The 27,142-nt window shown below is 36.4% G+C and overlaps 3 protein-coding genes across 3 annotated transcripts; 1 reads left to right on the top strand and 2 right to left on the bottom strand.

Moving 5' to 3' along the window:
* Window positions 1-1,683: 1,683 nt before the first annotated feature.
* On the top strand, window positions 1,684-4,037 carry LOC122520506. The gene is made up of 2 exons (XM_043640563.1): window positions 1,684-2,334; window positions 3,913-4,037. The coding sequence occupies exons 1-2, from the start codon at window positions 1,684-1,686 to the stop codon at window positions 4,015-4,017; spliced, it is 756 nt and encodes a 251-aa protein (XP_043496498.1). The 3' UTR covers window positions 4,018-4,037.
* A 9,147-nt stretch (window positions 4,038-13,184) lies between these two features.
* Window positions 13,185-14,284, bottom strand: LOC122520505 (histone-lysine N-methyltransferase SETMAR-like). Its single transcript, XM_043640562.1, has 5 exons — window positions 14,112-14,284; window positions 13,901-14,010; window positions 13,621-13,805; window positions 13,443-13,547; window positions 13,185-13,214 (listed from the first exon to the last, which is right to left on the bottom strand). The coding sequence occupies exons 1-5, from the start codon at window positions 14,282-14,284 to the stop codon at window positions 13,185-13,187; spliced, it is 603 nt and encodes a 200-aa protein (XP_043496497.1).
* An 11,526-nt stretch (window positions 14,285-25,810) lies between these two features.
* Window positions 25,811-26,845, bottom strand: LOC122520504 (histone-lysine N-methyltransferase SETMAR-like). Its single transcript, XM_043640561.1, has one exon. It carries the CDS (start codon window positions 26,843-26,845, stop codon window positions 25,811-25,813), a length of 1,035 nt encoding a protein of 344 aa, XP_043496496.1.
* Between the last annotated feature and the right edge of the window lie 297 nt (window positions 26,846-27,142).

Below are 27,142 nucleotides of genomic sequence, written 5' to 3'. Positions count from 1 at the left end.
TCATGTTTCTTGTCTTATTACTGGTTTCACAGTTCGAACTCTTACCGTTTCTTCTTAGCAAACTTCTAAACGTTTTTATACCTTCTGTTCCGTTATTAGCGTTCTCGAATCTTTCTAAACCTAAGACGCCTGCGCATCTTAGTTGTGAGACAGCAGCTTGTTTAAATCATTAGTAAAGTTGACGAAATATAAATAATAATATTTCGTTACAGATATATTGCTGTTGTTATTTTTCACTTTGGCAAGAAAATCGTTGTTACCTCAGATTTAAAATATTATAATTTTTTTTATATCAAAATTCTATATACATAGGATATACGTTAAAATAATAAAATAAAAGCCTAAAATAATCTCTGAATAAATACATTATTTCTGTCCAAAAGATATTTTCATATTTTATTACAATAGCGTACATTTTTTAAAAATTTGAAAAGAATAAAGTGTTATAGAGAAATGAATTAGGTTTACAAAAATACTAGTTTTTTACTTGTACAAAAATTGTATCATTGTCAAAAATTAAAATGAAAACAAAAACAATATCTTTTTCGAGGATCTTATTTACCAATATTGCTTAGGAGTTTTGTTCTATAAGCTATTATGCGTCCTTAAAACATATTAAAATTTAGATAAATCAGCTAAGTCAATCCTGAGATAAAAACAATTTTCTGTTTTTTTGACAATAGTCCTTTTCTTAAAAACTAATTATTGAGTCATAGATCTAAAACTTTCATGATTGTATTATTTTATTAGATGCCACATTTTCTCTAAGTATAATTAAATTATTTATCGGGAGCAAATTCACTAAGCCTACAAACCTATTGTCTTTTCTAGGCGAATATTACTGAAAGATTTATATTTGTTGCAGTGCTCTAGTTTAATTAAAGAAAAACAAGTTTTTCTGAATATCACTGGAACCAATCTTGTTGGGAAAAGGGTTCTTTGACAGATAAAGCTGAAGTTACGACTAATAAGAAAGTTATGAAAGATTTATTAGTATCATTATTTTACTTATTAAAATAACAAGTTATTTTATAAGTCATTTAATTAAAGTAATAACAAGTTATTTCATAAGTGTCATTTAGTTAAAATATATAATAATATTTAACGGTATGCTTTTTCTAAATAGCATAATTATTTAATAAATATATATATACTTATATATAAACAGATTTTAATTCTTTAACTCTGATATTTATTCGTACATAGTATTAATAAGTATTGTAAGTCTATTTTACATTATTGTGTAAACGTCTTATGCAGGTTCGTGCACGTTGGCGCCTGCACTAGTGTGAGTGCGTGCGGATGTTTATTTAGGATATCGGTATTCTTAAGATTAAGTGTGGGGAACAGAGGCTGTATGCGTCACCCGTGGGGGAGGCCGATGCTTCGTCGTTCGATGAAAAGGTATAAAAGGGCAGTCGGACAATACGGGTGGTAGTAGGAAGTAGCAGTTAGTTAATCTTATGTTCTTATGTGCTGAGGAGTTTACAAATTTCAGAAGTGGGATTCAAACTCGCTAAATTAGAAATTCGCGATTCGCGCGTGTGTTATGAAAAGTGGGATTGAATCTATTACGTTATTAGTGTAGTTATTAGTGGACTTACGTGTTTGAGTGACTTAACATTCGAAATCTAAAAATTTAGAAAACGTTTGCATTGAAAGTGTCTACGAAAATTAAGAAACATGGCAACAACCCGCAAACTTACAGCAACCGAGCTAAGAGAAAAGTTACGCGCTCGAGGCTTGGCGACGTACGGCACGAAAGCCGAGCTTATAGCAAGATTAGATTTAGCTGAACCTCATTGGAGGGATGAAGCTATCTTAGATGCAACTTACGATGACGGAGCGACCGCCTTAGAAACACCGGCCACCGAAGATGGCGAAGTAGAAAGTCTCCGTCGGCAGGTAGAAGATCTTATGCGTGAGGTCGTGCAACTCAGGGGAACAACGGAACAACGACCAAGAGTGAATGATCGACACCGCGAGGTCAGCTTAAGTGTAATCTCTGATATGATCGACGTTTTTGATGGAAGCGTTGGTACCTTTACCGTCTGGGAAAGACGAGTGCGCTATATACAACGAATGCACCAGCTTCGGGATACCGAAATTGTTATGATAATTAGTCTAAAATTGAGGGGAAAAGCATTGCGATGGTTTCACTCAAAACCCGAATTCGTGACTTATGGAATGGAGGAATTATTAGCAGCAATAGGGAAGATGTTTAGCTCGCGACAAAGTGTTATCACGTTGAGAAGACAGTTTGAGGAACGTAGGTGGAACGGCAACGAGTCGTTTAGAGATTACCTACATGACAAAATGATTCTGGGTTACCGAATTCCCCTACCTGAACAAGAAATTTTGGAGTATGCGATAGACGGCATTCCAGACATTGCATTAAGAAACCAGGCCCGGATGATTGGTTTCCGAGACCAGGAGTCGTTGCTGACGGCTTTCGAAAGTATTAAGCTATACGCCGGGTTAAGGATGCGAGCGACGGGCCCTCGAAGTCCTACAAAATACGAAGGAAGGCGGCCGACGGGAGAAGGAAGAAGAAAACCGATCGACCATAAGAGGCCGTCGGAGGAAAATTATGCCAGATGCTTCAACTGTGGAGAGACAGGACATTTTGCGGGGAACTGCCCCCGTCCGAAGAGGGAAAGAGGCTGCTGCTACAAGTGCGGTAACATGGACATCTTAGACCAGAATGCCAGGAGAAGGGTGGCGAAGTCCACAGCGTCACCAGGAACGTGACCACCGACGACGACTACATCAGGAAGATAACTTGTGATGTCGATTCAGGCAATATACACTACATCTTAGTTTTAGACACCTTATTGGATTCCGGCAGCCCCGTGAGTTTCATAAAGAAAGGGTTAGTGATGGGACCGATCAACTCTGCGCCGGAACTCGGAAGTGAATATTATGGTATTAATCATAGTCGTTGCAAGTACACGGCTCGATACAAGTTAGTTTAAAATTAGATGACGGCGAAAGGGTTGACACTCGTCTGTTGGTAGTACTGGATACTACAATGGTGAACTCCGTTATTTTAGGTCGCGACGCATTAAAAAGATGTGGATTGTTTTTAGCAGAAAAGATAAGCGCTCCGAAGAAGAGGTAGTGATAGATCAGGTTATGAATATAGAAATAGATGTTTCCACCGATAATCAAATTACCGAATTAGACATTAATCCCAAAATCGCGGTGGAAAAACAAAATGAATTAAAGGAAATCTTAAAGGTAAATTACTTAGATGCACCTCGTCCGGAAAAACCTAGAATAAGCATGGAGCCGAAATTAACATTACAAGAGCATAAGCCATTTCATTTATCTCCTAGTCGCTTATCGTTTGTCGAGAAAAACCAAGTTAGGGAAATAATAGGAGATTTGCTAGAAAGAGGAATAATTCGACTGAGCGAATCGGATTACGCGTCCCCTATTGTGTTAGTCAAAAGAAAAACGGTAAGAATAGGATTTGCGTCGATTACCGCGCGTTAAATAAAGTCACAATAAGCGAGCGCGATTTAAAAGCAATTAGGAATAAGGCCGAAGATAGAATGGCTGAGAAGCAAAATTATAACAAGAGGTATTATGATAAACGCCATCATAAGATACGGTCAGAATTTAATGTCGGTGATTATGTGGTGGTAATGAATTTTGATAGCACTGTAGGGATTGGAAAAAAACTGATACTAAAATTTAGGGGTCCGTACGAAGTTATAAAAAAAATTACGAAACGATAGATATGTAGTTGCCGATATAAGAGGCTTCCAAATATCTCAAAGACCGTATCAGGGAACATGGGAATATTGTAACATGCGTCCCTGGCGAGGAACAGAACAGGCTAAAGAATAGAGAGAGAAGAGAACAGTCTCGAGTTTATATTTAGTATACTTTATCCCTATGATTAAAACTCAATTGTATTATGTTTCATTTCATTTCCTTTTTAAGATTATCACCGAAATCGCATCTCGCTTCATGTTTGTAAGAATGAATATTATTTTAGTTATTGATTAGATCGAAAAGAAAAAAAAAAGAAAGAGGAGAGAAAAAAGGAGAGAGAAATATTGTATCCGAGTGATTTTATTTCTTATGTATGCGTTTATTTGATCTTTAGACCCTTTTATATCAGCATTTTTAGGACCTTTTATACTAGCCTTGCGATTGTGTTTATTTTGTAATTGAATTTCTTATGTATGGATTATCTTATATTTTTATTATTTCAGATTATTATTTTTCTTTATGTATTAATTTTTGATTGTATTCTTATGTTTGTATTCATGTACTTCTTATGTATGTATTAACCTTATGTTCATGTTCATTTTACGTTGCGTCTTTATGTATGTGTAATGGTCTAGTGACCGAGGGCGGTCACCGTCAGGACTGGCCGATTGTAAACGTCTTATGCAGGTTCGTGCACGTTGGCGCCTGCACTAGTGTGAGTGCGTGCGGATGTTTATTTAGGATATCGGTATTCTTAAGATTAAGTGTGGGGAATAGAGGTTGTATGCGTCACCCGTGGGGGAGGCCGATGCTTCGTCGTTCGATGAAAAGGTATAAAAGGGCAGTCGGACAATACGGGTGGTAGTAGGAAGTAGCAGTTAGTTAATCTTATGTTCTTATGTGCTGAGGAGTTTACAATTGTTACTAATTTTAATGTTCATATGTGCAACAGGTAAATCTCTGAGTGCAAGTTATTTGTAAGTCCCGCACTTATAGATAAATGTCTTCAAGGGACATTTACAGTTTAGTACATGTGAAATCGTCTTAAGCTTAGTTCTTCTTTTCTGTGTCATTTGTCTACTTCTTTTTTTTTTTAACGAACACTAAAGTTGAATGTCATGTAACTTGTACTTGTACTTGTGCAGTCATATAGTTTATCCTTTATATTCAGTTATGTATGCAAATTATTTCTTATTAAATACTGCAATAATTATTAACTTGTGTGTTCTAAGTAAATATAAAACGCTACTCCAAGAGCCATCTTCTTCAATATGTTACTGCTAAGAAATAATATTTTAATCTACAAAATAACTCCTTGTTTAATCGAATAATTGAATTCGCCAACTAAATTAAGAAATACGGCAGAACTAAGTACTTTGAGAAGTTGTACAATGTTCATATTTTTTATATAATTTTAATAATAATAAATATATTTCAGTATTTAAAAGATATAATATTTATTTAAATAATGTGTATTAGTTATATCTTTGTTTAATTTATTATATGTTCCTCTTCAAGAATTTTAACAAAAACTAATTTAAATGTTTCAAATGCTTTATTTTTCTTTCTCTTTTTCTTTCTTATTTAAATAAAGTTTAGCAAGTTTTCCTTGCTTACGAATAGAGAGTTTTCTCGGTTCATTTTGATAGTACAAACAACTTATAATCTATTTGTTTTAAAGGTTTAACATACGTCAACAAAATTCATTAATAAAACTTGATGCTTTGTGTAAAACGGCACTGTTTAATTTCACGTAGTCCGTAAAAACATTTTCTAAGTTATACTTCCTTCGGCGCGTTGGGTAAAATGTAATGGGGAGTGATTTTTTTTCGAGCGTCTGTAAAATCGACACCACGAAGTTTGCCGGTATTTACGAAGCGCGGCAAAGGGATTTCAAATTTACGGCAAGAAGTCGTCTTCTTCTCTTCTTCTTCTTCCTTTTTTTTTTTCTTAAGCGGGTCACCCAATCCAAGTACTAATCGTACTCAGCGCTGCTTGACTTAAATGATCGAGCGGGAACTAGTGCTATCACAGCGCCATGGCCGTTGACGCATAAAGTAATTCGATATATCTCTCTTATATTTAGTGTAGACTGATATCTATATTTTGATAATTGTTTTTTATTTTTTCTTATAGATATAATATATCGATCGATAAAAAATATTATTCCTTTCTTTTTTTTTTTGTTAAATAAATATATAATAATAATTAGTAGCTTATCTTCTCATATTTCCAAACTTCCTCCTTTATACCTGGTAACGCTATATATATTTATAAAATTAAATAAATAAATAAATAAAACTATAGTAATAAATGAAAAATATTCAGCTTACATTAGTGAATATTATCGATCATCAAACAGGGATAGGAGAAAAGATTTCTTTATCAACTATATTCTATGTAAAAAGAAAATTTATTATAATAATAATAATATTATATTAATATTGGCGATCATAGTGGAAGTTCATAAATCGCGCCGCGTGACGATTCAAATCGTACCGATCGTAAAGTGCTTCCTTCTCGCGTTCTTCTATCGATAAGCTCTTATCGCTCTTCGCGTGCACGTGGCGCGCATTCATTCCTCGCCGCTGTTTGAAACGACGCACATCATTTTATTTAATACTCTATTCTTGTGTTATTAATAAATCATATATTTATTGTAAAGTTTTCTACGAAGTGATGTATTTTTGCACCTCTCCCTGCAGCATTCCTTTCTAACAGGTTATGGGCCCAGGAATACGGACTAAGTGCAAAAGTAGTTTTACGGAAGCGTGAACGGAAACGGGATTTGAAAGTGACCGTTGCGTCGGAACGATTCTCGAAGAATCTCAATTTTGACGACGAAAAATGGCATCGTCGAATACCGTGAGGATCGAGCTTTTGAGCAAAGATAATTACGAAACTTGGAAGATTCAGATGGAAGCCATTCTGATAAAAAACGACGAATGGGGTTACGTGAGTAGTTAAAAAGTGAAACCGGAAGTAATTGCGGGAAATACTGCATCAGTCGAAGCAGAAAGAAGATGGAATACCGAGGACAAAAAGGCAAAATCGGACATCGTATTGTCAATCAAACCGTCAGAGCTGAAGCTGATAAAAGGCTGCAATACATCGCGAGAAGTGTGGCTAAAATTAAAATCGATCTATCAATCAAGCGGGCCAGCACGAAAGGCTACGCTACTGAGACAGTTGATCCAGCATAAAATGGCAGACGGTGGCGACGTGCGTGAACATCTTCGAAAGTTCTTCGGTACGACAGACAAATTGAGCGAGATGGATGTAGAGATAAACAGCTACTTATTAGCGATCCAGCTGCTCTCTAGTCTTCCATCGAGCTTTGCAAACTTTCGGTGCGCGATCGAGTCCCGCGATGAGCTTCCGAACATTGAATCCCTGCGTGTGAAGATCATCGAAGAATACGACGCGCGGAATAACACTACGTGCGAAGATGAATCAAGCGTGATGCTTGCAAAGAAGCAATGGGGCAGAGTGAAATATAACAAGAATAACCCCAAGTAAAAGGAAAAGATGGAGGTAAACAAAAAAAAAGGAACCATTTAGATACAAGTGTCATCGTTGTCGAGAAGTGGGTCACAAAGCAGGGGATTGTACGGCGTCGAAAAAGAGTGACATCAACTGTGCAAATACCGCGGACTAAGTTAGTTTGTTCGCGGGAACGAAGTTCGCGTTTGCCGCCGTGGAGATCGAAGCGAGGAACGTTCGAAGTGACGAAAAATGGTGTTTGGACAGCGGTTGCACGGCTCACATGAAAAATAACGACGCAAATTTCATAAACAACGTATAACCTTATGAGGGAAACATGAAGCTCGCGAACGACGCGGCATCAGCGCCCATACGGGGAAAAGGGTCCGTGTCTATAGTAACGGATGTCGAAGGTTGCCGGAAAAATGTACAAGTACGCCAAGTTTTATGCGTCCCCGGGCTCCGAACGAACTTACTGTCCGTCGGAAAAATCGCGGATCGAGGTTGCACAGTGATTTTCGACGAAAAGAAAGCCGAAGTTGTCGATAAAGCCGGTAACACCTTGCTCATCGCCGATCGCGTAAAAGATCTGTACTACGTGCGGGATGTAGACGATGAGTGTAGCGCGAAAGTCGGAATTAGCGAGGAAACGGACAAGAAATTGTCAACCGCCGTGTGGTACGAGAGGATAGGTCACCTCAACGTTCGCGACCTCGTCGAATGTGATCGGATCGGTTCGGTACTCGGTATGAAACTTGATAAATCACAGCTGAAATTTAACTGTGAAACGTGTCTTAAGGGAAAAATTACGAAAACGCCGTTTCCGAAAAACTCTACAAGAAATTCGAAGCTGCTGGAGGTAATTCACAGCGACGTTATCGGGCCCATGCGTGTCGAGTCCAACGGTCGGGCGAGATATATATTGACGTTCATCGATGATTACTCTCGATGGTGTACGATATACCTGCTTAAACGAAATGATCAGGTCCTCGGTGCTTTTAAGAAGTTCAAAGCTCTTGTTGAAAATCGTCATGGGTGTAAGATACAGTTCATTCAGTCGGATAACGGAAAGGTGTACTTAATGAACCCTTTGACGCTTTTCTCAAGGAAAGCGGCATCAGACGAAGATTGAACGTGGCTCACACACCAAAGCAGAATGGTGTGGCGGAACGAAGGAATTGCACCCTGATGGATATGACGAGGTGTCTCCTGATTCAATCTAAGTTCCCTGCGTCGTTCTGGGGCGAAGCGATAAATACTGCGAATTCCATTCGAAATCGTTGTCCGTCGAGCACTATTAGAGGAAAAACGCCTAGCGAGAAGTAGACGGGAAAACCGCCAGATGTAAGTTATTTTCGAGAGTTAGGATCACACGTTTTCGTCCTCGATCGAACACCGTCAAAAGGCAAATTGGAATCACGTTCAATGAAGGACATTCTCGTCGGATACTCAGAGGAATCCAAGTCGTATCGGGTTTAGCTACAAGACAGGAGACGCATAAACATCGGTAGGGACGTGAAATTCATCGGAATTCCGAGAACTTCGTCTAATAACGATATCGTAAATGTGGAACTGAGAGACGACGACGAGGATTTTACGAAGGTGGAAAAGGTCTTTCCCTCGGAGAATCCGGTTGAAGATGAACTCAAACAGAATAACGGAGAAAACGAGCCGAACGAGGACAATGATGCTCAGAACGTCCCCGAAGAAGACACGCAAGAAGGCGCGAGCTACGATCTACCACGTAAAGGCCAAGGAAGACCTAGTATAAGTAGGACCGTTTTCAGGGGGAGACCAAGAAAGGATTATCATACTGTGAACTGCGTCGAGGGAAACGCGTATCTCACCGAAATACCACTGGACCACGCTGTTCATGGCCCTTACGCCGACGAATGGTACCTGGCAATCGACTCCGAAATCCGGTCAATCTTAAAGAACGACACCTGAATTATTACCGAGAGACCCAAGGAATAAAATGTCATCGGTGGTCGAATAGTGCTGCGGAACAAGTACGGGCACGCCGGAGAGTTTATTCGAAGAAAGGCTCGACTGGTTGCGAAAGGATTCGCTCAACGATTTGGGATTGATTATTGGGAGACCTTTGCACCCGTGGCGCAACTCAGCTCAGTTAGAACTATGATGGCTCTCACAGTAGAGAACGGGATGATCGTGCATCAGTTTGACATCGCAACGGCGTACCTGAACGGGGTGCTCGAGGAGAAGGTCTACATGGAGGTTCCGGAACACACGACCAAGGCTCTAGAAAGAATAATACTTAAGGATCCCGGAAACTGCGATATCAGAAAAAAAGCCTCAGAAATGCTGAGTTCTTTGAACGAAGGAAACAAGATTTGTTTATTGAAAAAGGCACTGTACTGGTTACGTCAGGCAGGACGCTGCTGGTACAAGAAACTCGAAAAAGAACTGTCAAAGTATGGGGCAAGGAAATCTTCAGCGGATCCCTGCGTGTACTTCAAGGGCAGTGGAAAGGAATTATTCCTAATTTTTGTGTACGTGGACGACATTCTTGTCTTCTGTTACAGAGCTGAACACTGGACGGCTGCGAAGAGAGTTCTCAGATACCTCCAAGGAACACGCGACATAGGATTGAAGTTTCACCGCACAGGAAAAACGCTGGAAGGTTTCGTCAATGCTGATTGGGGGAATTGCCCGATCGACAGAAAGTCATACACAGGCTTCGCATTTCTTCTCGGAGGCTGTTCTATCACGTGGGAGGTCAGAAAGTAGAAGACAGTAGCTCTTTCTTCAACAGGGGCCGAGTATATGGCTCTTTCCGATGCGGCCAGGGAGGCTGTGTATCTGAAACGCCTTCTTGACGATCTCGGTTTCGGAGAAGAAAAAGTCGAAATTTACTGCGGCGCACGAAAGCTTGCGGAAAATCCGGTATTTAACAACCGAAGTAAACATATTGACGTTCGTTATCACTATGTGCGAGAGGTTCTCGATAGTAAAAAAATTGGAATTAAATACGTATCCACAGAGAACATGGCTGCCGATTTTTTGAACAAAGGCGTACAAAGACAAAAGCATTTAAAATGTTTTGATCTCCTCGGCATTAGGAAGATTAAGATTCCGATCGGAAAGCTCTCTGAATCGAGGGGGAGTGTTGACGATCATAGTTGAAGTTCATAAATCGCGCCGCGTGACGATTCAAATCGTACCGACCGTAAAGTGCTGCCTTCTCGCGTTCCTCTATCGATAAGCTCTTATCGCTCTTTGCGTGCACGTGGCACGCATTTATTCCTCGCCGCTGTTTGAAATGACGCACATCATTTTATTTAATACTCTATTCTTGTGTTATTAATAAATCATATATCTATTGTAAAGTATTCTACGCAGTGATCTATTTTTGCACCTCTCCCTGCAGCATTCCTTTCTAACAAATAATAATAACATTAATTAAAAATAAACAAGGAAAACAAAAAAGTTATAAGGAAAATTAATAATGATAATAATAATAATAATAATAATAATAATAATAATAATAATAATAATAATAATAATAATAATAATAATAATATTATTGATGATGATGATAATAATAATAATAATAATAATAATAATAATAATAATAATATTGATGATGATAATAATAATAATAATAATATTGATGATGATGATGATAATAATGATAATAATAATAATAATATAATAATAATAATAATAATAATAATAATAATATTAATGATAATAATAATAATAATAATATTGATAAATTTCTTTTTTTTAATTTATTTTATTTTTTCTGAAGTTATTTTTTACAGTTATTTTTAAGGTTATTAAGGTTATATTTGTTTTTGTACGAAAAAGAAGAAAGACCACTTACATGCGTACACAAGTACACACACCAGTTTTTTTCTTATTTATAACAAAAATTAAGCTCATGGAAGGTTAACCTGTATTCGTAATGCGCTTCACAGTTAGGAATAAATTCACGCCTTGCACCTCCAGGAAGCTTTGAAGCGCTAACGTTCGCACTCCCACTATTCAGATCCCTACTACATACGCACTGCTGGACCTTTTAGAAAAGACATTCCTTCTATTCTTCTACTGGCCGTCTACGACACCATTGAGACGACCATCGAAGAACCTACAAAGAAAGTGACGAAGAAGCCATACGTGCCAAAAGCGAAATAAGCGAAATATAAATATCTTTTATAATTTCATAATCAAACGAGAAGGTATCACCGCGAAAGCGGCAGTCGAACGAGAAAGAGTAGCAGAGTGTACAAAAACTCTTTACCCTTTTACAGATAAGCGATAGATGAGATTTCTTAATGTATCTATATACGAAGGAAGCTAGCAAGAGGTGAGCTAGGTTTCTAATCTTTTGTGGGACATCATACAATATTATAATCAATTAAAAAACAAGGGTTTTTATGCTGTATGGATTTAACTGACAAAAAAAAAGTATTACACTATTTATTAGCTCTACCGCGTTTTTTATTTCTATTTTAATTTACCTTTTCATTTTCCTCGTCATTAGCTTATTACAATCACTAGAGGAGATTATGTTAAAGAAATATGCGTAAATACAGCTAGGTGGTTTTCTTGTGATCATAAAAACTTATAGGCGGAAAGAGCAGTTTTCTAAGAATGCAGCAGGGAGTGAGGTGAGATTTAACATTTTAAAATTTTCAAGTATGTATTTTCCACTTTTGCATCATTGGGTCAAAATTTGTCATGCTGCAAAATCACTTTATTGTGTCTCTCGTTTTATTGAAGCCGTTAGTTTTTCAATGTTAAGCTGAATCGCAATTATTGTGTCTGAGAAAAATCGCTTGGTATTATTAGGAAAAGTCTTCTTTAAATAATGTCTTCAATTCTGCATTTTCAAAAAGGTTCACTCATTCTACGCCATACTGGTTTTCGACTTTAAAATAATCTTTCTTGAAGCATTCAAAAAAAGATATGTATATAATCACACTTTTTTTCTCTAATAGAGGTTACATTATAAATATTTGTGATCATTACATATGTGCCCATAATTATGAAAGTGGTCCAAGTCAAATTAAAAAAAATAAGTTTATCAGTTATTTCACAACACAGTACTTTAAACTCTATTAATTCAATGTAATTTTCACGATATTTTCGAAAATGAATTATAAGATAGTAGTTGTAATCTTAACATTATATAAAGTTCATTCAGTGTTCAAATGTAATCTTTCAAATATCTCGAAACAAGAGACATATGACTTGGACTACTTTCATAATTATTTGCACATATATTTAGGCTATAAATTTCTTGATATTGAAGCAAGAATATTAAAACCTTTCGAAAATGACGAGAATGTTGGTCGTAAACTGATATTTTCAATCGAGAATAACTTATAATTGTAACATAAATCTACTAATGTATTAATGGGATTATGTAGTTTACCTAAGCTTGTTATTTAATATCTGTGATTTATTAATTTCAATCACTATTTAGCGATACAGCTGTATATAGGAAAACGGCTGAAACAAAATTTTAGACCTAATATCTACAATATACAATAGTAACACTTGGTAGTTGTTGCGTATCCTACACAAACGAGTGAATGAGTCGATCATCGGGGCGTTTCGAGATTTGTCGAGATATGCCGAAGCGTGACGACATCCGCGACAGGAAGGCATCGTAGTTCTGCGGTAAAACCAAGGAGCGCCGAGATCCCTTTGTAAGGGCTCCCTTCTTCTAGCAAGCGTTCTCCCACTAAATCTATTACGCCAATCATATGCATCAAAAGCTATGGACTTGTCTTTTCGGCAATTGGTCCGCGTGTTGCATCGCTTTTTCCTATAAAGTCTGCGGTTTCATGCGCCTCGTTCTATTTTGTCACGAGATCTGCGAGGGATTACATCGAAGAGAACTACAATCATGCGCAACGATTACATCATCGAAGTACTACGAGCGACAAAGGACAAAGGCAGTCCTACACGTGGTCAGAATTTATTCTGCCTTTTCCTTACACATCTCATTACACGACAGCTGCCGATAGGCAACCTAGCTGTAAAACATTCATCGTCATTGTAAGAATTCATATGTTTATATAATACAACCAGGGTTTTTATGCAGCAAAAATTTTCCATGACGAGATAAATAAAGTGTACTCTTTAGTACTGGCTGGGCTCAAAAATATATCTGATTTATTAGGTCGAGTCATAAGTAACTTCCGTTGCTTTATCAGATATTTATTTTGCTCTTAATAAATAAAAAAAATACATTAATTTATTACGTATTCACCTCTGTTATCTATAACCTTGTCCCATCTTCCTGGCAGTTTATAAATTCTTTCCTTGTTAAATGTAGCTTGTTTGGACTGGATGAAGTTCTCGACAGTCTGCGTGATTTGCTCGTCAGAATTACAAGTTTTTCCATTGAAAAAATTTTGTAGGGAACAGAAAAGGTACTACCTTTTCTGGGAGTAAGTCTTCCTGGGAGTATGAAGGATGTGGTAAAACAGACCATTCAAGCTCGAGAATTTTTTCTTGAGTCATATTTGCTGAATGTAGTCGCACATTGTCGTGCAGAAGTGCGACATTTTTGCGATTGACGAGTGCATGACGCTTTTCACGGAGTTTTTTTTCACTCTTTGCAGCTGCTGAACATAACTATCCGCAGTAATCGTTAAATTTGGCCTCAACAACTCGTGGCCTAGACAATCCCACAGTACACACTATAAAATTTTTTTGCCATAGATGTTTGCTTTCGGATCTGGTAGGGGTTGTTCATCCATATAAGGCCACTGTCTTTTGTGGACTATATTCTCGTAAGTTACCAATTTTTCCTCGCCTGTTATAATCCTGTTTAAAGAAGGCTCCATTTTTACCCGTGAGAGCAGACTTGTTGCGATCGACATGCGATCTTCTTTATTCTGTTCACTGAAATTGTAAGGTACTCATACTTGCTGACTTTCTCTAATTTCTCCAGGTGGCGGATTACGGTTGATTGCAATGTATTCAACTTTTCTGTTATACATCTTGTCGATTGACGTTGATTTTGCTTTAATACTGCCTTTAAAAAGTTGTCGCCGAAGTCGGAAGGACGTCCCGCCCTCGGTTCTTCCTTTAAAGTCATATCTCCAGAACGAAATTTTACCAACCAATCTCTAACTGCATGATCAGTTATCAATCCTTCACCATACACTCTGCATATTTTTTGGCTGTCGCCTTTGAACTATTGCCTTGTTTAAATTCCCAAAGCATCACATAACGAATATTTACTTTTCGGCTTTCGATTTCAGAGGATACAGAAGCATTTTTTTTTAACATGTATCATGCAAAGTTGTTGAAAAAATGACTAACAGAAACCGTTTAAATAATGAAAACAAAAACTCGTTGTCATGGAAACTCATAGCTGGTAAAATCGAATAATAGATTTTACATAGCTGCGTCGGAAGTTACTTATGACTTAATCTAATATTTATCCTATTTTTATTCCAAACAAATAAACAACTTTTGATATTTACACGTGACGGCATTTTCAAATGATAATAAAAAACACTAGAGTGCCGATCAAAGCAACGGTCGTTCATCACTAGTAATAGCGTACAAACTCTGTACTGACATATTTTTAGTAATTATTTAGAATAATACTTACATCAGTATAAGTAGTAAGCGATACAATCACAAATTTTCCTGAAGTTAAACTCATCTGTTTAGTTGATCGTATCATACAAATATGCATTAACTGTTTTTCTTTTTTAGAAATATTGTACCATTCACAAAGATAAAGTGCCTCAACAAATACAATACTCTGAAAATAATTTACTATGTTACTAATGAACATATGTTTTACACTGATATTTTATTAAAAAAAAAACAGCTTAAATTATTTCTTTTATAAGATATTCTCCCATATAACAATAGATTAAAAGTGCGCAAGAAATTAAAGAAAAAATCTTAAGAAATGGAAATATCATCATTATTTCTCCATCAGCTAAACTCTGAAAAAACAGACGAAAAAGACTATAATATCTGGTATTATTAAACTTTTAATAATTTTTTTACTAAATAATTTTTATTATTGAAACGTTGTTTTAATTTTTGAAAACTTTTTATTTTTTTTTAATTGAAACTTACGATAAGAGCGTCATAGCCTACAAGAATAAGTTGCATGATACCTCCCTTCAATTGTACCAAAATTATAAAATAAAAATTTTCTTCTAAAAATTTGGATAATCTGAAATTAAAAAAAAGCTACTAGAAAGAATTATATAAATAAAACTCATGTATACCAAGTAAATGTAAGACTTTAGGAGTCGTTCTTTATTCTCTACATTTTAAGAGTTTTGATGCAATAATATGAGCTTATAATATTAAAGTGTCTGTGTATGCATGTGTGTTTACTTGTATACGCAATACAAGATTAGGATTCTAGGTAGAATGGCGCTGCGAAAGCTTTCACTTAATATTTCCTTAAAAATTGCTCTCTCATCTATAAATAATAAACTCTTTTACGTCGAACACCTGTAACTAAGATTGTTGTAAAAAATATTTAGGATATAGAGATCAATAAGCAGAGGGAATAACATAGATAAAAGATAAGATATTTAAACCGATGCAGTTCTTCTACAACGGTGCTAATTCAAGAAAAAAAACCTACATAGCACATAAACATCAGAAAAACCAATTTCTTCTTTGTGATCTTTCGTAATCTTTTAAAATATTAAAGAAATCGTAGGGCATGCAATCTGAAATCTAATCGGAATTACTGAACATTTTTGGCACATAGTGGTAAATGGGATCTGGCCAGTCCTTTGTTGCTTCCAGACTCGTATTAGGTGTACAAATAAGTTTCCGCCGTTTTAATGTAGATAGCGCGGCGCGGAGTATCCGTTAACTTTCGCAGATGATATCCCGCTTAAAAATTAGTTTGGACGTTTAAGAACAACATAACCTATTAATATTATTGATTTCATATTGGTAAAATATAATTTTTTTTAGTTGAATATGTCCAAATTTTAGCCAAATAAGCGTCATTTGCGGGAAATATTAGTTTACTTCTTTAATATAAAGAAATCTGCTGCTGAGGCGCATCGATTGCTCGTAAAAGCATATGGTGAGACTGCTTTGAGTTAGAGAACGTGTCGTGAGTGGTTTTAAAAGTTTAAGAACGGTGATTTCGACGTAGAAGACAAAGATCGCAGTGGAAGGCCAAAAATTTACGAGAATGCAGAATTGGAGGAAATATTGGAGGAAGATTCATCTTAAACACAAAAAGAACTTGCTGTAACATTAGAAGTCACTCAGCAAGCAGTCTCACATCATTTAAAATCATTAGGAATGATTAATAAACAAGGAAATTGGGTTCCGTACGAATTAAAGCCGAGAGATATTGAACGCCGATTATGCTTAAGTGAAATACTGCTTGCTAGACATAAAAAAAAAGGGTTTTTTACATCGTATTATCACTGGTGACGAGAAATGGATACATTATGATAATCCAAAAAGAAGAAAATCATGGGGATTACCAAGCCATGCGTCAACATCAACAGCAAAACCGAATATTCACGGAAAAAAACTCATGCTGTGTATTTGGTGGGATCAGCTGGGTGTAGTGTATTATGAGTTGCTTAATCCGAGCGAAACAATCACCGGAGCTCTCTATCGAACACAATTAATGAGATTGAGCCGAGCTCTGAAGGAAAAATGCCCTCAATACTATTCTAGACACGAAAAAATTATTCTTCTGCATGACAATGCTCGTCCACATGTAGCGGCTCCCGTGAAAAAGTATTTGGAAACACTTGATTGGGAAGTTTTACCCCACCCGCCGTATTCACCAGACATTGCACCGTCCGATTATCACCTATTTCGGTCCATGGCACATGCTCTGTCGGAGCAGCGGTTCAAATTATATGAAGATACCAAAAATTGGGTTGATTCGTGGATAGCCACAAAAGACAAGGAGTTCTTCCGACGTGGGATCCGAATGTTGCCTGAGAGATGGGAAAAAGTCATTGCAAGTGATGGACAGTATTTTAAATAACCTTAAAATTACCATTCTTCTAGAATAAATACTTAATTTTTAATAAAAAAACGACGGAAACTTATTTGTACACCTAATATTTAAGGTAAAATTTCAAGTAAAGACAGAAACATTATGGAAAAGTAAATAAACAACGAATTAATGTTTTTTACTTTTATAATAGTTATTAATCTTATACAATCTCTCAAACAGTTTCATAAAAAAGCTAAGAAGCCAACCGACAATAATTTGACATTGCAGACTCCATTAGTCGTCTAAAAAATCACAAAGTTCTTAGTCGAGTCATTGCTTTAGCGGAAAGAATAAAACACCTAGTAAGTCTATCGCATATCCTAGATCAGAGTATGCAAACATTTAATTTGTTTCCGCTTTAGCAAATAGTTACTTCTCCCAGACGTGTAACTAGACCTTCAACAAAAAAAGAACAAGAGAAGAAGATGACAGCAATCAATGACAACTACGAGTAGTTTCCACTGCTAAAAGATTTTTTATTTTAATTTTAAGTAAGCATAAAGATATCCCTGAAAATAAAAAATCGTCACAAATACTTCCACCTTTGCTAACCTATATAGATCACGTAATCGTTATTGTAAATTATTACAATCATCTAATGGTAGTTTTGATACGTTTCATATAAAACAAGAACATTTGTTACGTGTATTTCTAAGAAACGTTCATTACTCTGTTGCTTCTGATACCTAATGGATTTACTCGTAAAGCTTGGGTATCAAGTAATAAATATATGTGGGGTTTTGAATTATTTTAAAAGTATAGATATGAATGTGTAATGGTATGAGTGTGAGAAAGGAATGAAAGAACGCATCAAGTGAGGATAAAGAAAGGGACCGTTGCGTTAGTTTAGGATATTTGTTTAGGTTTAGGGTTACATCATCTGGACTTGTCGCCTTTGTGTAGCTACATCGAAGCCTCTCGAACGTTCTCGATAATGTGAAATACCGGAAAAGCCTTTGTGCGTGGTGTGGAATGATCGGGAAGTTTCCAGAAGGAATGACGAAGAAACAACGGAAGACGATGGAGGGGATGTAGGGTATAAGTAGGCGACGGAAGGGACTGGTGGTGCGTTCTGTGGTAGTTTTTGATTGAGACGACATGGGAAAAGTTTAACGGGAGGTAAAAAAGACAACGGGGAACGGCGAAGGATTACGATAGGCGACGACGAGTCGGATTCGGGTGTTCCTTGTGGTTGTTTGCGGACGTAGAGAGTTAAACTTAGTATATCGTAGCATTAGTTTAGATTATAGATACTTACTATTCTATCTCTTAAAAACATAATACCTTGTTAAGTATTTATTAATAAATACTACTTTATTATTACCATTATAAATATATATCTCTATATTTGAATTCTTACATATATTTAATAAAAACATATAATTCTCCGCTTTCTATATGATTTATATGTACTTAAAAAAAAAACCTGACAATAATACAATACTTAATATAAGCTACCTAAAAGGACTTAGGTAGAGGGAGTGTTTGAAGCGGTGTACGTCAGTGGGAGTACGAACTTTTTATAGAAAATTAGGAAGCAATAGGAAAAGAAGAGAGATGATAGTGGGCTTAAAAGAAGCGGGAGCAAAAGATGAGATAGAGGAAGTAAGAGTTTAGAAATAAAACAGGCAGAATAAGAGAAAAGAGAAGACTAAATATCCGGGAAGAAATGAGGTTTGGTTAAGCGAACGTAGGAAATGGAAGGAACAAAGAACGGAAGCAGAAACAACGGGGTCGATAAGGTAAGGAACGACATAGACTATAAAACAGAAGTAAGGTTTGAAGTTAAGAAAACGAGGAGATAAAGACCAACTAACGCAGAAAGAACGATAAGGCATGAGACAAGGAATGCAATAGAGCAGTATTTAAATATAAAGAAGAGAAAGGAAAATGCAAAGAATAAAGAGATAGAGTAAACGAAGGAGCAATTGCTGAGAGGACTCAGCGTATCGATTAGTCTGCTGACGGAGGAAGTTAGAAATTTTAGGCAGACTGTGGACAGGGTGAGTAACAAAAGCCAGAAAGGAATCAAAGAGCTCCAGAAGGCGTTACAGGAATGTGAAAGAAATCGGAAAAGAGAAAAAGAGGAGTGGAAGGTAAATTGGCGAGAAATCGAAGAAAGAATCAGTCAATTAAAGGAAAGAAGAAGAAGAGGAAACGAGCAAAATCTGCAACAAAAATTAAGAAAGATGAAAGAAAAAATAGGGTAAGTAACAGAGAAAAGAATAGGAGCGGAGATAAGAAAAATGAAAAATATAATCGACAAGCAAGTCAAGCTTGAAAATAGAAATAACGTTGTAATAGGAGATGCAAATGTAAGGAAAAAAGACTGGAAAAAACAGGTAGACCGGCTGTTAATAAGCAACTTTGGATTAGGAGAGAAGAGGAAAGTAAGTGGTCAAGAGTAATAAAAGGAGAAAGATAGATAATCCTTACAGTCCTAGATAACTGGGAGTCAAAGCAAGAAGTAATGAAAAACAAAAGCAAAGTCAAAGGAAGCACGATATACATAGATAACGACCTGATAAGAGAGGAAAGAGACATCCAAAGATACCTAGTAGAAACAGCAAAGGAGGAAGTGAGAAAAAGGAGCAGGGTAAGAATAGGGTTTTAAAAAATAAGGGTAATCGATAAATAAATTTTCTGGCGTAAGAGTAAGGGAGAATTCTCGGATAAGCCGAATTTTCGGTAAAGAACCAGCGGAGCAGCAGTGAAAGATGAGTAAAAAAGGCAAACGAGAAGAAGCAGGGGGGAAGAGTTCGTTTCTGGAGAGTAGCGGAAATAACGAATAAGGATAAATATTTCTGAGAGTACGTACGGAACTTCGATGGGCTAGGTCTAATAGAAACGTTATTCGAGGAAGAGGGCTGAGAAAAAATCAAGAATAGGCTACCAAAGGAAAACAACTGGAGTTGCTAATACGCGAAAAATAAGAAGAAAAAAGGAAGAGCAAAGGGGGTGATCATTACGGGAATAAGGAAAGAGTTGAACGTGAAAGAGAAGATGATAAAGCTAAAAAGAGTAGTGAAAAGGAATATGAGAAAAGAGAATGACACATGGACCGTACTGACAGTATAAAACAGAGAAGAGATGAAAGAAACAGAAGAAAAAATGAACAGAATGATATCAAAGGAAGAAGAAAGAGAAATACTATGAACGAAAGATTAAATATGCGACGGTAAACAGGAAGAAGGACGGAAATCAAAGGACAATACAAAAAACGCAGAAGGAGAGCATCTAATAAGATTAACGGAGGAAAGAAGATGGCATATAGCGAAGGGTAAGGTAGAGGGCGATGTATAGGGAAGGAGAATGTACCTACGTGAGGGTTGGCGGAGCTACGGTGATTGACTACGTCTTACTGAACAAAGCAGGATGGAAAAAGATAAAGAGATTTAGAGTCGAGGGAAGGACGGAATCGGACAACCTTCCCTTCAGTCTACAAATTGATATAGCTGAAAAATATAGAAGGAAGAAAGAAAAGAAAGTAACCACGACAGTGATTATAAACTAGAGCAAAGAGAAGATAACAAACATTAAGGAAAGTACCAGAACCAAAGAATTCACCAAAGAAAGGTTAAAGAACAACTGGAAAGAATTACAAGTAGGAATAAGAGATGCACGGTAAGAGAAATAATTTGACAGAGAAAAAGAGAATTAGGAGAGAAGATTTTAAAAGACATAGAATGTACAAGAAAGAAAAGGAAGCTGAAGAAACTGTATAAAATGTTAAAAAGATGTGTAATAGAGAGGAAGGAGTATTTGGAAGGAAAAGCAGAACAAAAGAAGTTATGCAAAGAGAAACAAGAAAGGAGGAAAAATGAAGAAATGGAATAAATAAGAAACGCGAAAAGGGAAGCAAAGATTTGGAAGAATATTAATAAGGGAGGAAAAGGAGAGTAACTATATGAGAGAAAATAACGAATGAGGAATGGAGGGGATACTTATTTGAACTGTTAGGAGGAAAAGAAGAAAAGTCTGACAAGGGAACCTTAAACTGGGATACCCTCGGATTTTAACGAGCTTTTATATATTAGTAGTATACTTTGAGGTTGTTATCGTGGTAAAGTATTTTTCCATAACGCTCATCCGTTTTTGGGAAAAAAGTTTCTGAAATTTTGGATTTTGTTACATACATGTTTATACTATCTTAAATTCGACCGTCTTACAAGTGGCTTGCTAGCGTATCAAGTAGCGTTCTCGTTTGTCGCACCGCTAGTTAGTGTTCGATCGTTCATGGGGACAATTTTTTTTAATAACTTTTTCCTGTCTGTTTTCAAATTATTTTTTAATATTTTTTAATTTTTAAATATATACAGGAAAGAAAAAATTATTTATTACAAAAAAATTAGAAATAATAAATTTTTTCAAATCTCGCGAAAATAATAGAAGAAAAGTTTATCCTTGAACTAAAGTTAATATTTTATTTTTTAACAGGTATATGAAAATAGATAAATGAAGATTTATCTCTCGTGAAGATTGTATCAAGATACAATCAATAGTCCATCATCAATTGTCATCAAAAATTTTTCATAAAATGATTCGATATGCATGGTACGCTTTGAAATTATTAAAATCAAATAAAAGAGAAATATTTTTAAATGTTAATCAAGTTTGTTTTTCAACAATTCTTTTAAAAAATCGTTGTTCATGTAAGAGGTCATCTTTTATTAATTGCGCGAGATGTGAAAAAATTTATTGTTTTGAATGATTTTACGAGAACTATCACTCTGGAACCTGCGTTTAATAAATAATAATAAATGTACAATAAATGTTAAGATTCATAGATATAAAAAAATTATACATGAACTTTGTAATGATTAGAATATATACGATTGGTATTTGTTAGTACATTAAAAATTTATCTATTTTTATATACCTTTTAAAAAATAAAATATTAACTGTAATTCAAAGATAAACTTTTCCATTATTATTTTCGCAAGATGTGAAAAAATTTATTATTTCTAATTTTTTTGTAATAATTAATTTTTTCTTTCCTGTATATATTTAAAAATTAAAAAATATGAAAAAATAATTTGAAAACAGACAGAAAAAAATTATTAAAAATAAATTCCCCCATGAAGGATCGAACACTTACTAGCGGCACGAAAAGCGAGAACGCTACTAGATACGCTAGTGCGTCACTTGAAAGACGGTTGAATTTAAGATAATATAAATATGTATAAAACAAAATCCGAAATTTCAAAAGATTTTTTCTCAAAAATGGTTGAGCGTTAGGGCAAAATACTTTACCACGATAACAACCTCAAATTATACTACTAATATATCAAAGCTCGTTAAAATCCGTGTCGGCCTCAGTGTGAGGTCCCCTAGTGAGACAACAAAATGGGAACTTCTAGAAAAGGAAGGAGATGAGAAGGACCTAAAAGACGATGAAATAGAATGACAATTGGCAATACTAAAGAGGAAGAAGGTAGTAGGACAAAACGGCATCCCGAGCGAAGCTTTGTAGTTCTGTGAAAGAACAACACGGAAAAAATTGAAAGAGATCCTAAAAGAAGTATGGAAAATCGAAGGATTCCCAAGCGAGTGGAGAAATGGAATTACAGTGCTTATATTTAAAAAAAGAGATGTAGAAGATGTGAAAAATTACAGAGGGATAACGCTACTGGAAACAGCGTACAAGGTATATGCAGCTATATTAAATAAAAGAATAAAGGAGCAAATAGAAGAGAAGTAGCTTAACAAGAGAGCTGGAAAAGTTTACGCGCTCTTTACAGATCTGAAGGCAGCATTTGACAAGGTGAGAGGAAACAAGTTGTGGGAGGCAATGGAGGATAGAAGTGTAAGGAAAGGTCTAATAGAGAGAACGAAAGAAATATATGAAGAGACGGTAAACGTAATAAGAACAAATGAAGGAGAAACAGGAAGATTTTGAACGAAGAAAGGAGTCAGACAGGGGTGTTCTCTGAGTCCTACGTTGCTTACTGTCTGCATAGCGGATCTGGAAGAAGTGCTGAGGATAAAGCAAGACGGAGTGCTGGTTGTAGGAATGGAAAAATTTTTGTCGCTGGCATATGCAGATTACATGGTATTAGTTGCGGACAAAAAAAAAGAAATGAATGCTATGGTAAAAAGATTAGAGAGGTATTTAGACAGGAAAGGGCTCTAATTAAACGCAGAAAAGATGAAAATGCTCATCTTTGGGAAGGGCAGAAGAAAGAAGAAGAAAAAAGGATGGGAATGTAAAGGAAAGGCAAAAAAAAAGGGTGAAAAGTTTATATATTTAGGAGTATGTTTACGAAGGAACGGGAGCATGACGAGCCATGTGAGAGAAAGAGAGAGAGAGAGAGAGAACGGAAAAAGCAAATGTAGTAGTAAGACAAGTCTGGGTCATCGGAGAAAAGAAGTTCAGAGACGAATTCAAATGAAAAATAATGATGTCTGATAGCTTAGATAAAGAAGTGATGCCCTTGGGAGTAGAGCTCTTCGATTGGGCGGAAAGGACTGAACTGGAGAGAGTACAGCAGAAGTACATTCGCTGGTGTTTGGGGATGGATTATTACACGCCAGGATATATAATTCTCAAGAAACAAAGAGAGATAAGATTAGAATAGGAGCTGGACAACGTGCGTTAAGATTCGAAGATGGAGTATGAAAAGCAAAGGGTAGGACACTGGTCAAATAGAGTTTGAAGGAGAAAGAAAAAGAAATTAGTAAAACCAAAATCAGTAAGAAGATAGAGGATTTCCTCAAAAGAAAACGGGTACAGCTAGTTAGGAATAGAGCGGTTGAGACAGCAAGAAATAGACGTAAATGGGCTGTTGGAAGAGAGGAATAGAGAGAAAAGGGACAGATACAAAATAACAAAATAAAGGAAGCGAGATATAATCCGAGATATGCGCAGATAAGGACGACTACGAAACCAGAATATCTGACAAAAACGAGAGGAGGAAGTTATTAGCGAGGGCGAGGTGCGGAAATATAGAGGAGAACAACAGGTATTGGCTAGAACAAAGGGAAAAAAGATGCTCACTGAGCAGCACAGAAACTTTAACACTGAAACACCTCATAGAGAAATGCCAGAAAGTAAAGAGAAAAGAATTAAAGAAAGAGAAGCTACTAGAGGGTAAAAAGAACGATAGGTTGGAGGGATAGCTAAGAAGTTTGGACAATCAATGGAAGGAGGCTAATAAATAACAAAATCAAAGGGTATGAATTGGAGGAAGTAGGATAAGGGAAAGTACAAGAAATACTAAGATAGAGATAAGGAGGAGTTTGTTATGTTTAGGAATATGTTAGATTAAGGAATAAATGTAAGTAAGGAACAAAATGTAAACCAAGTCACTATACATTGCTGTAAGGCTGGGAAAATAAAGAAATTATTATATGCTACCTAAATAATACTATAGTTAAGATTGAACCAGCTATAAAAAAAAAATTGTTTATTGCTAAAGGTGCCCAGAAAACGGTTACACTAAGAAGTATTTCAATCGCTAATATAAGTGTGTTAAGGGTTCAGGTACCCATTATATTAAAGAATGCAAAAATTTGTTAATAAAAAAAAAAATTTTCTCGTTCTTGTTCGAACTGCAATTAAACAAACGATGTATAAAAAATGTGCTTTTCTTCTTCTTCTTCTTCTTCTTTCTGCGTCCAGATAGGCATATTGCCTGTTCTTCATCGCAACTCGCTTCTTCTAGGTATATCGTCCGCCCATCGTTTTCGTGGTCTTCCTGAGCTTCGTTTTCCTAGTGGTGATCTATCCCTAGCGATCTTCAAAATTCGGTCCCCTGTCATTCGGGTTATGTGATCGTTCCACTGAAATTTCCTCTCCAATACCCAATCATTGTTGTTGTCGATTTAGCATGTTCTTCTGAGGGCTTCACTTCTTTGTATATCCCATAGAGATTTTCAGGTTATTCTCCGGATTATTTTCATTTCCGCTGCCTCCATCATCTGGCGGGTTTTAGATGTCTCGGGTCTTGTTTCCGCCGCATATGTTAGTATGGGTCTTATAGTGGCCTTGTAAATACGGCTTTTTGTGTCTATTCTGAGATGTTTGTTGCGGAATATGGTGTCACTGAGTTGTGCCGCAGCTCTTGTTGCCTTAACCACTTGTGTTCTTACTTCCGTTTCTATTTAACCAAAGCTGGAAATTTCTATGCCTAAGTAGTCAAACTTCATCACTTGTTGTATAATGCTCCCATCAACCACCAATTTACATCTAAGGGGTATCTTGGATGTGGTCATGCACTTAGTTTTGGATGTAGATAATACCATCCAAAGAGATTGATCTATTGTGTTGAACTCATGTAGAAGTCTCTGCAGATCGTCTTCATTTTCCGCTATTAAAACTGCGTCGTCTGAAAATCTGCATGATTTTTAGTTCTTTATCTCCCATCCCATAACCTCTCTATCTACAGACTTTTTTTATAATTTCATCCATGATAATATTGAATAGTAGCGGGCTCAATGAGTCACCCGTTCTAATGCCTCTTCCCAGTGTTTGGGTTCTGTTAGTTCGTTATCTATCTTTGCCTGTATGTTGTTGTTCTGGTATATATTAGGGGGACCGGAAAGTAATGTCGTTTTCTTACGCTAAATACAAACACATACATTTTTAACGAGTCTTTATTTTTAATCAATGATGTATTCCCCATCATTGTCAATAACCTTTTGCCATCTAGTGAGTAAATTTTCAATCCCTGATCGATAAAAATTAATTGGTTTTTCGGCAAAATATCTAGAGATGGCATTTTGGATATCATCCAAATTTGCAAATGTTTTGCCACTTAAAAAGTGTTGCAGCGCTCGGAATAAGTGGAAATCCGATGGTGCAACATCGGGCGAATATGGTGGATGAGGCAGCACCTCCCACCCCAATTCATTAATTTTTTCTAGAGTTCGCCTTGCGCAGTGCGGTCTTGCATTGTCATGTTGGAGAATGACGCCTTTTCGGTTGACAATCGCTGGCCACTTTTCAATTAAAGATTGATTGACTCGCTGCAATTGTTCGCTGTAGAGGTCTGCAGTAACAGTTTGTCCAGGTTTCAGTAATTCAAAATGAACAATGCCGCGAATACTCCACCAAACACACAAAAGCGCTTTTTTGGGGTGTAAACCTGGCTTAGCAGTACTCCGAGGGATTTCATTTGGAGAGAGCCACTGCCTTTTGCGTTTTGGGTTATCATACAGGACCCATTTCTCATCTCCTGTGATCAAGCGATCAAAAAACGCTTCTGTGTTGTGTCGTTGAAGCAATAAGTTGCATGTGATTGATCGGTTAGCCTTATTCTGTTCGGACAGATTATGCGGGACCCAAACACCTGCTCTGCTTACTTTCCCAATCTGCTTTAAATGTTCTTGGATGGTCGACCAAGGTTGGTTGAGACTGTTTGACAATTCCTCGATCGTCTGACACGGATTTGCTTCCACTTCCGCCCTTAACACGTCGTTGTCTAACGCTGATGGTCTTCCTGATCGATACGAGTCGGAAAGATCAAAATTACCCGATTTGAACTTGGAAAACCACCTTTGGCATTTACGAATGTCCAGTGCATTTGGATAAACATCGCAAATGTTTTTGGTAGCAACTGTTGCGTTATTTCCCTTGCGAAACTCAAAGAGCATGCAATGCCGGATGTGTACCTCTTCTGGTATTTGGCTGGCCATTTTACCCAAAATTACAAAAAAAAATTGTAATTCAATTGTCTATAAGTAAAGAAATCACTATAACCTCACAATGTCTTTGGTACGCCTCTGAACCAAACAATGAGCTGACAAATGACAATCAAGTATTGGCATGCGCAGAAACGACATTACTTTCCGGTCCCCCTAATATCTTCTATTGTTTTTATGATGTTGTTTGGTATTTGTCTGTTATAGAGGAGATGAACCACATCAGTTAGTCGTATCCTATCGAACGCTTTTTTTAGGTCTATAAAGCAGATGAACGCCGGTTTATTGTAT

This window comes from Polistes fuscatus, unplaced genomic scaffold (genome assembly GCF_010416935.1).
Source record: "Polistes fuscatus isolate 324 unplaced genomic scaffold, CU_Pfus_HIC Scaffold38, whole genome shotgun sequence".
Taxonomy (NCBI): domain Eukaryota; kingdom Metazoa; phylum Arthropoda; class Insecta; order Hymenoptera; family Vespidae; genus Polistes; species Polistes fuscatus.
This window is presented reverse-complemented; position numbering and strand designations above follow the sequence as displayed.

What these genes read in the sequence shown, in the direction of transcription:
- LOC122520506 (XM_043640563.1), top strand. Translation starts at nt 1,684, where the DNA reads ATGGCAACAACCCGCAAACTTACAGCAACCGAGCTAAGAGAAAAGTTA. An exon ending in AAATGATTCTGGGTTACCGA is followed by an intron (nt 2,335 to 3,912) that starts ATTCCCCTACCT and finishes CCTATGATTAAA; the next exon opens with ACTCAATTGTATTATGTTTC.
- LOC122520504 (XM_043640561.1), bottom strand. Translation starts at nt 26,845, where the DNA reads ATGGCCAGCCAAATACCAGAAGAGGTACACATCCGGCATTGCATGCTC.
- LOC122520505 (XM_043640562.1), bottom strand. Translation starts at nt 14,284, where the DNA reads ATGACTTTAAAGGAAGAACCGAGGGCGGGACGTCCTTCCGACTTCGGC. An exon ending in TCCGAAAGCAAACATCTATG is followed by an intron (nt 13,806 to 13,900) that starts GCAAAAAAATTT and finishes TATGTTCAGCAG; the next exon opens with CTGCAAAGAGTGAAAAAAAA. An exon ending in AAGACTTACTCCCAGAAAAG is followed by an intron (nt 13,548 to 13,620) that starts GTAGTACCTTTT and finishes CAAATCACGCAG; the next exon opens with ACTGTCGAGAACTTCATCCA.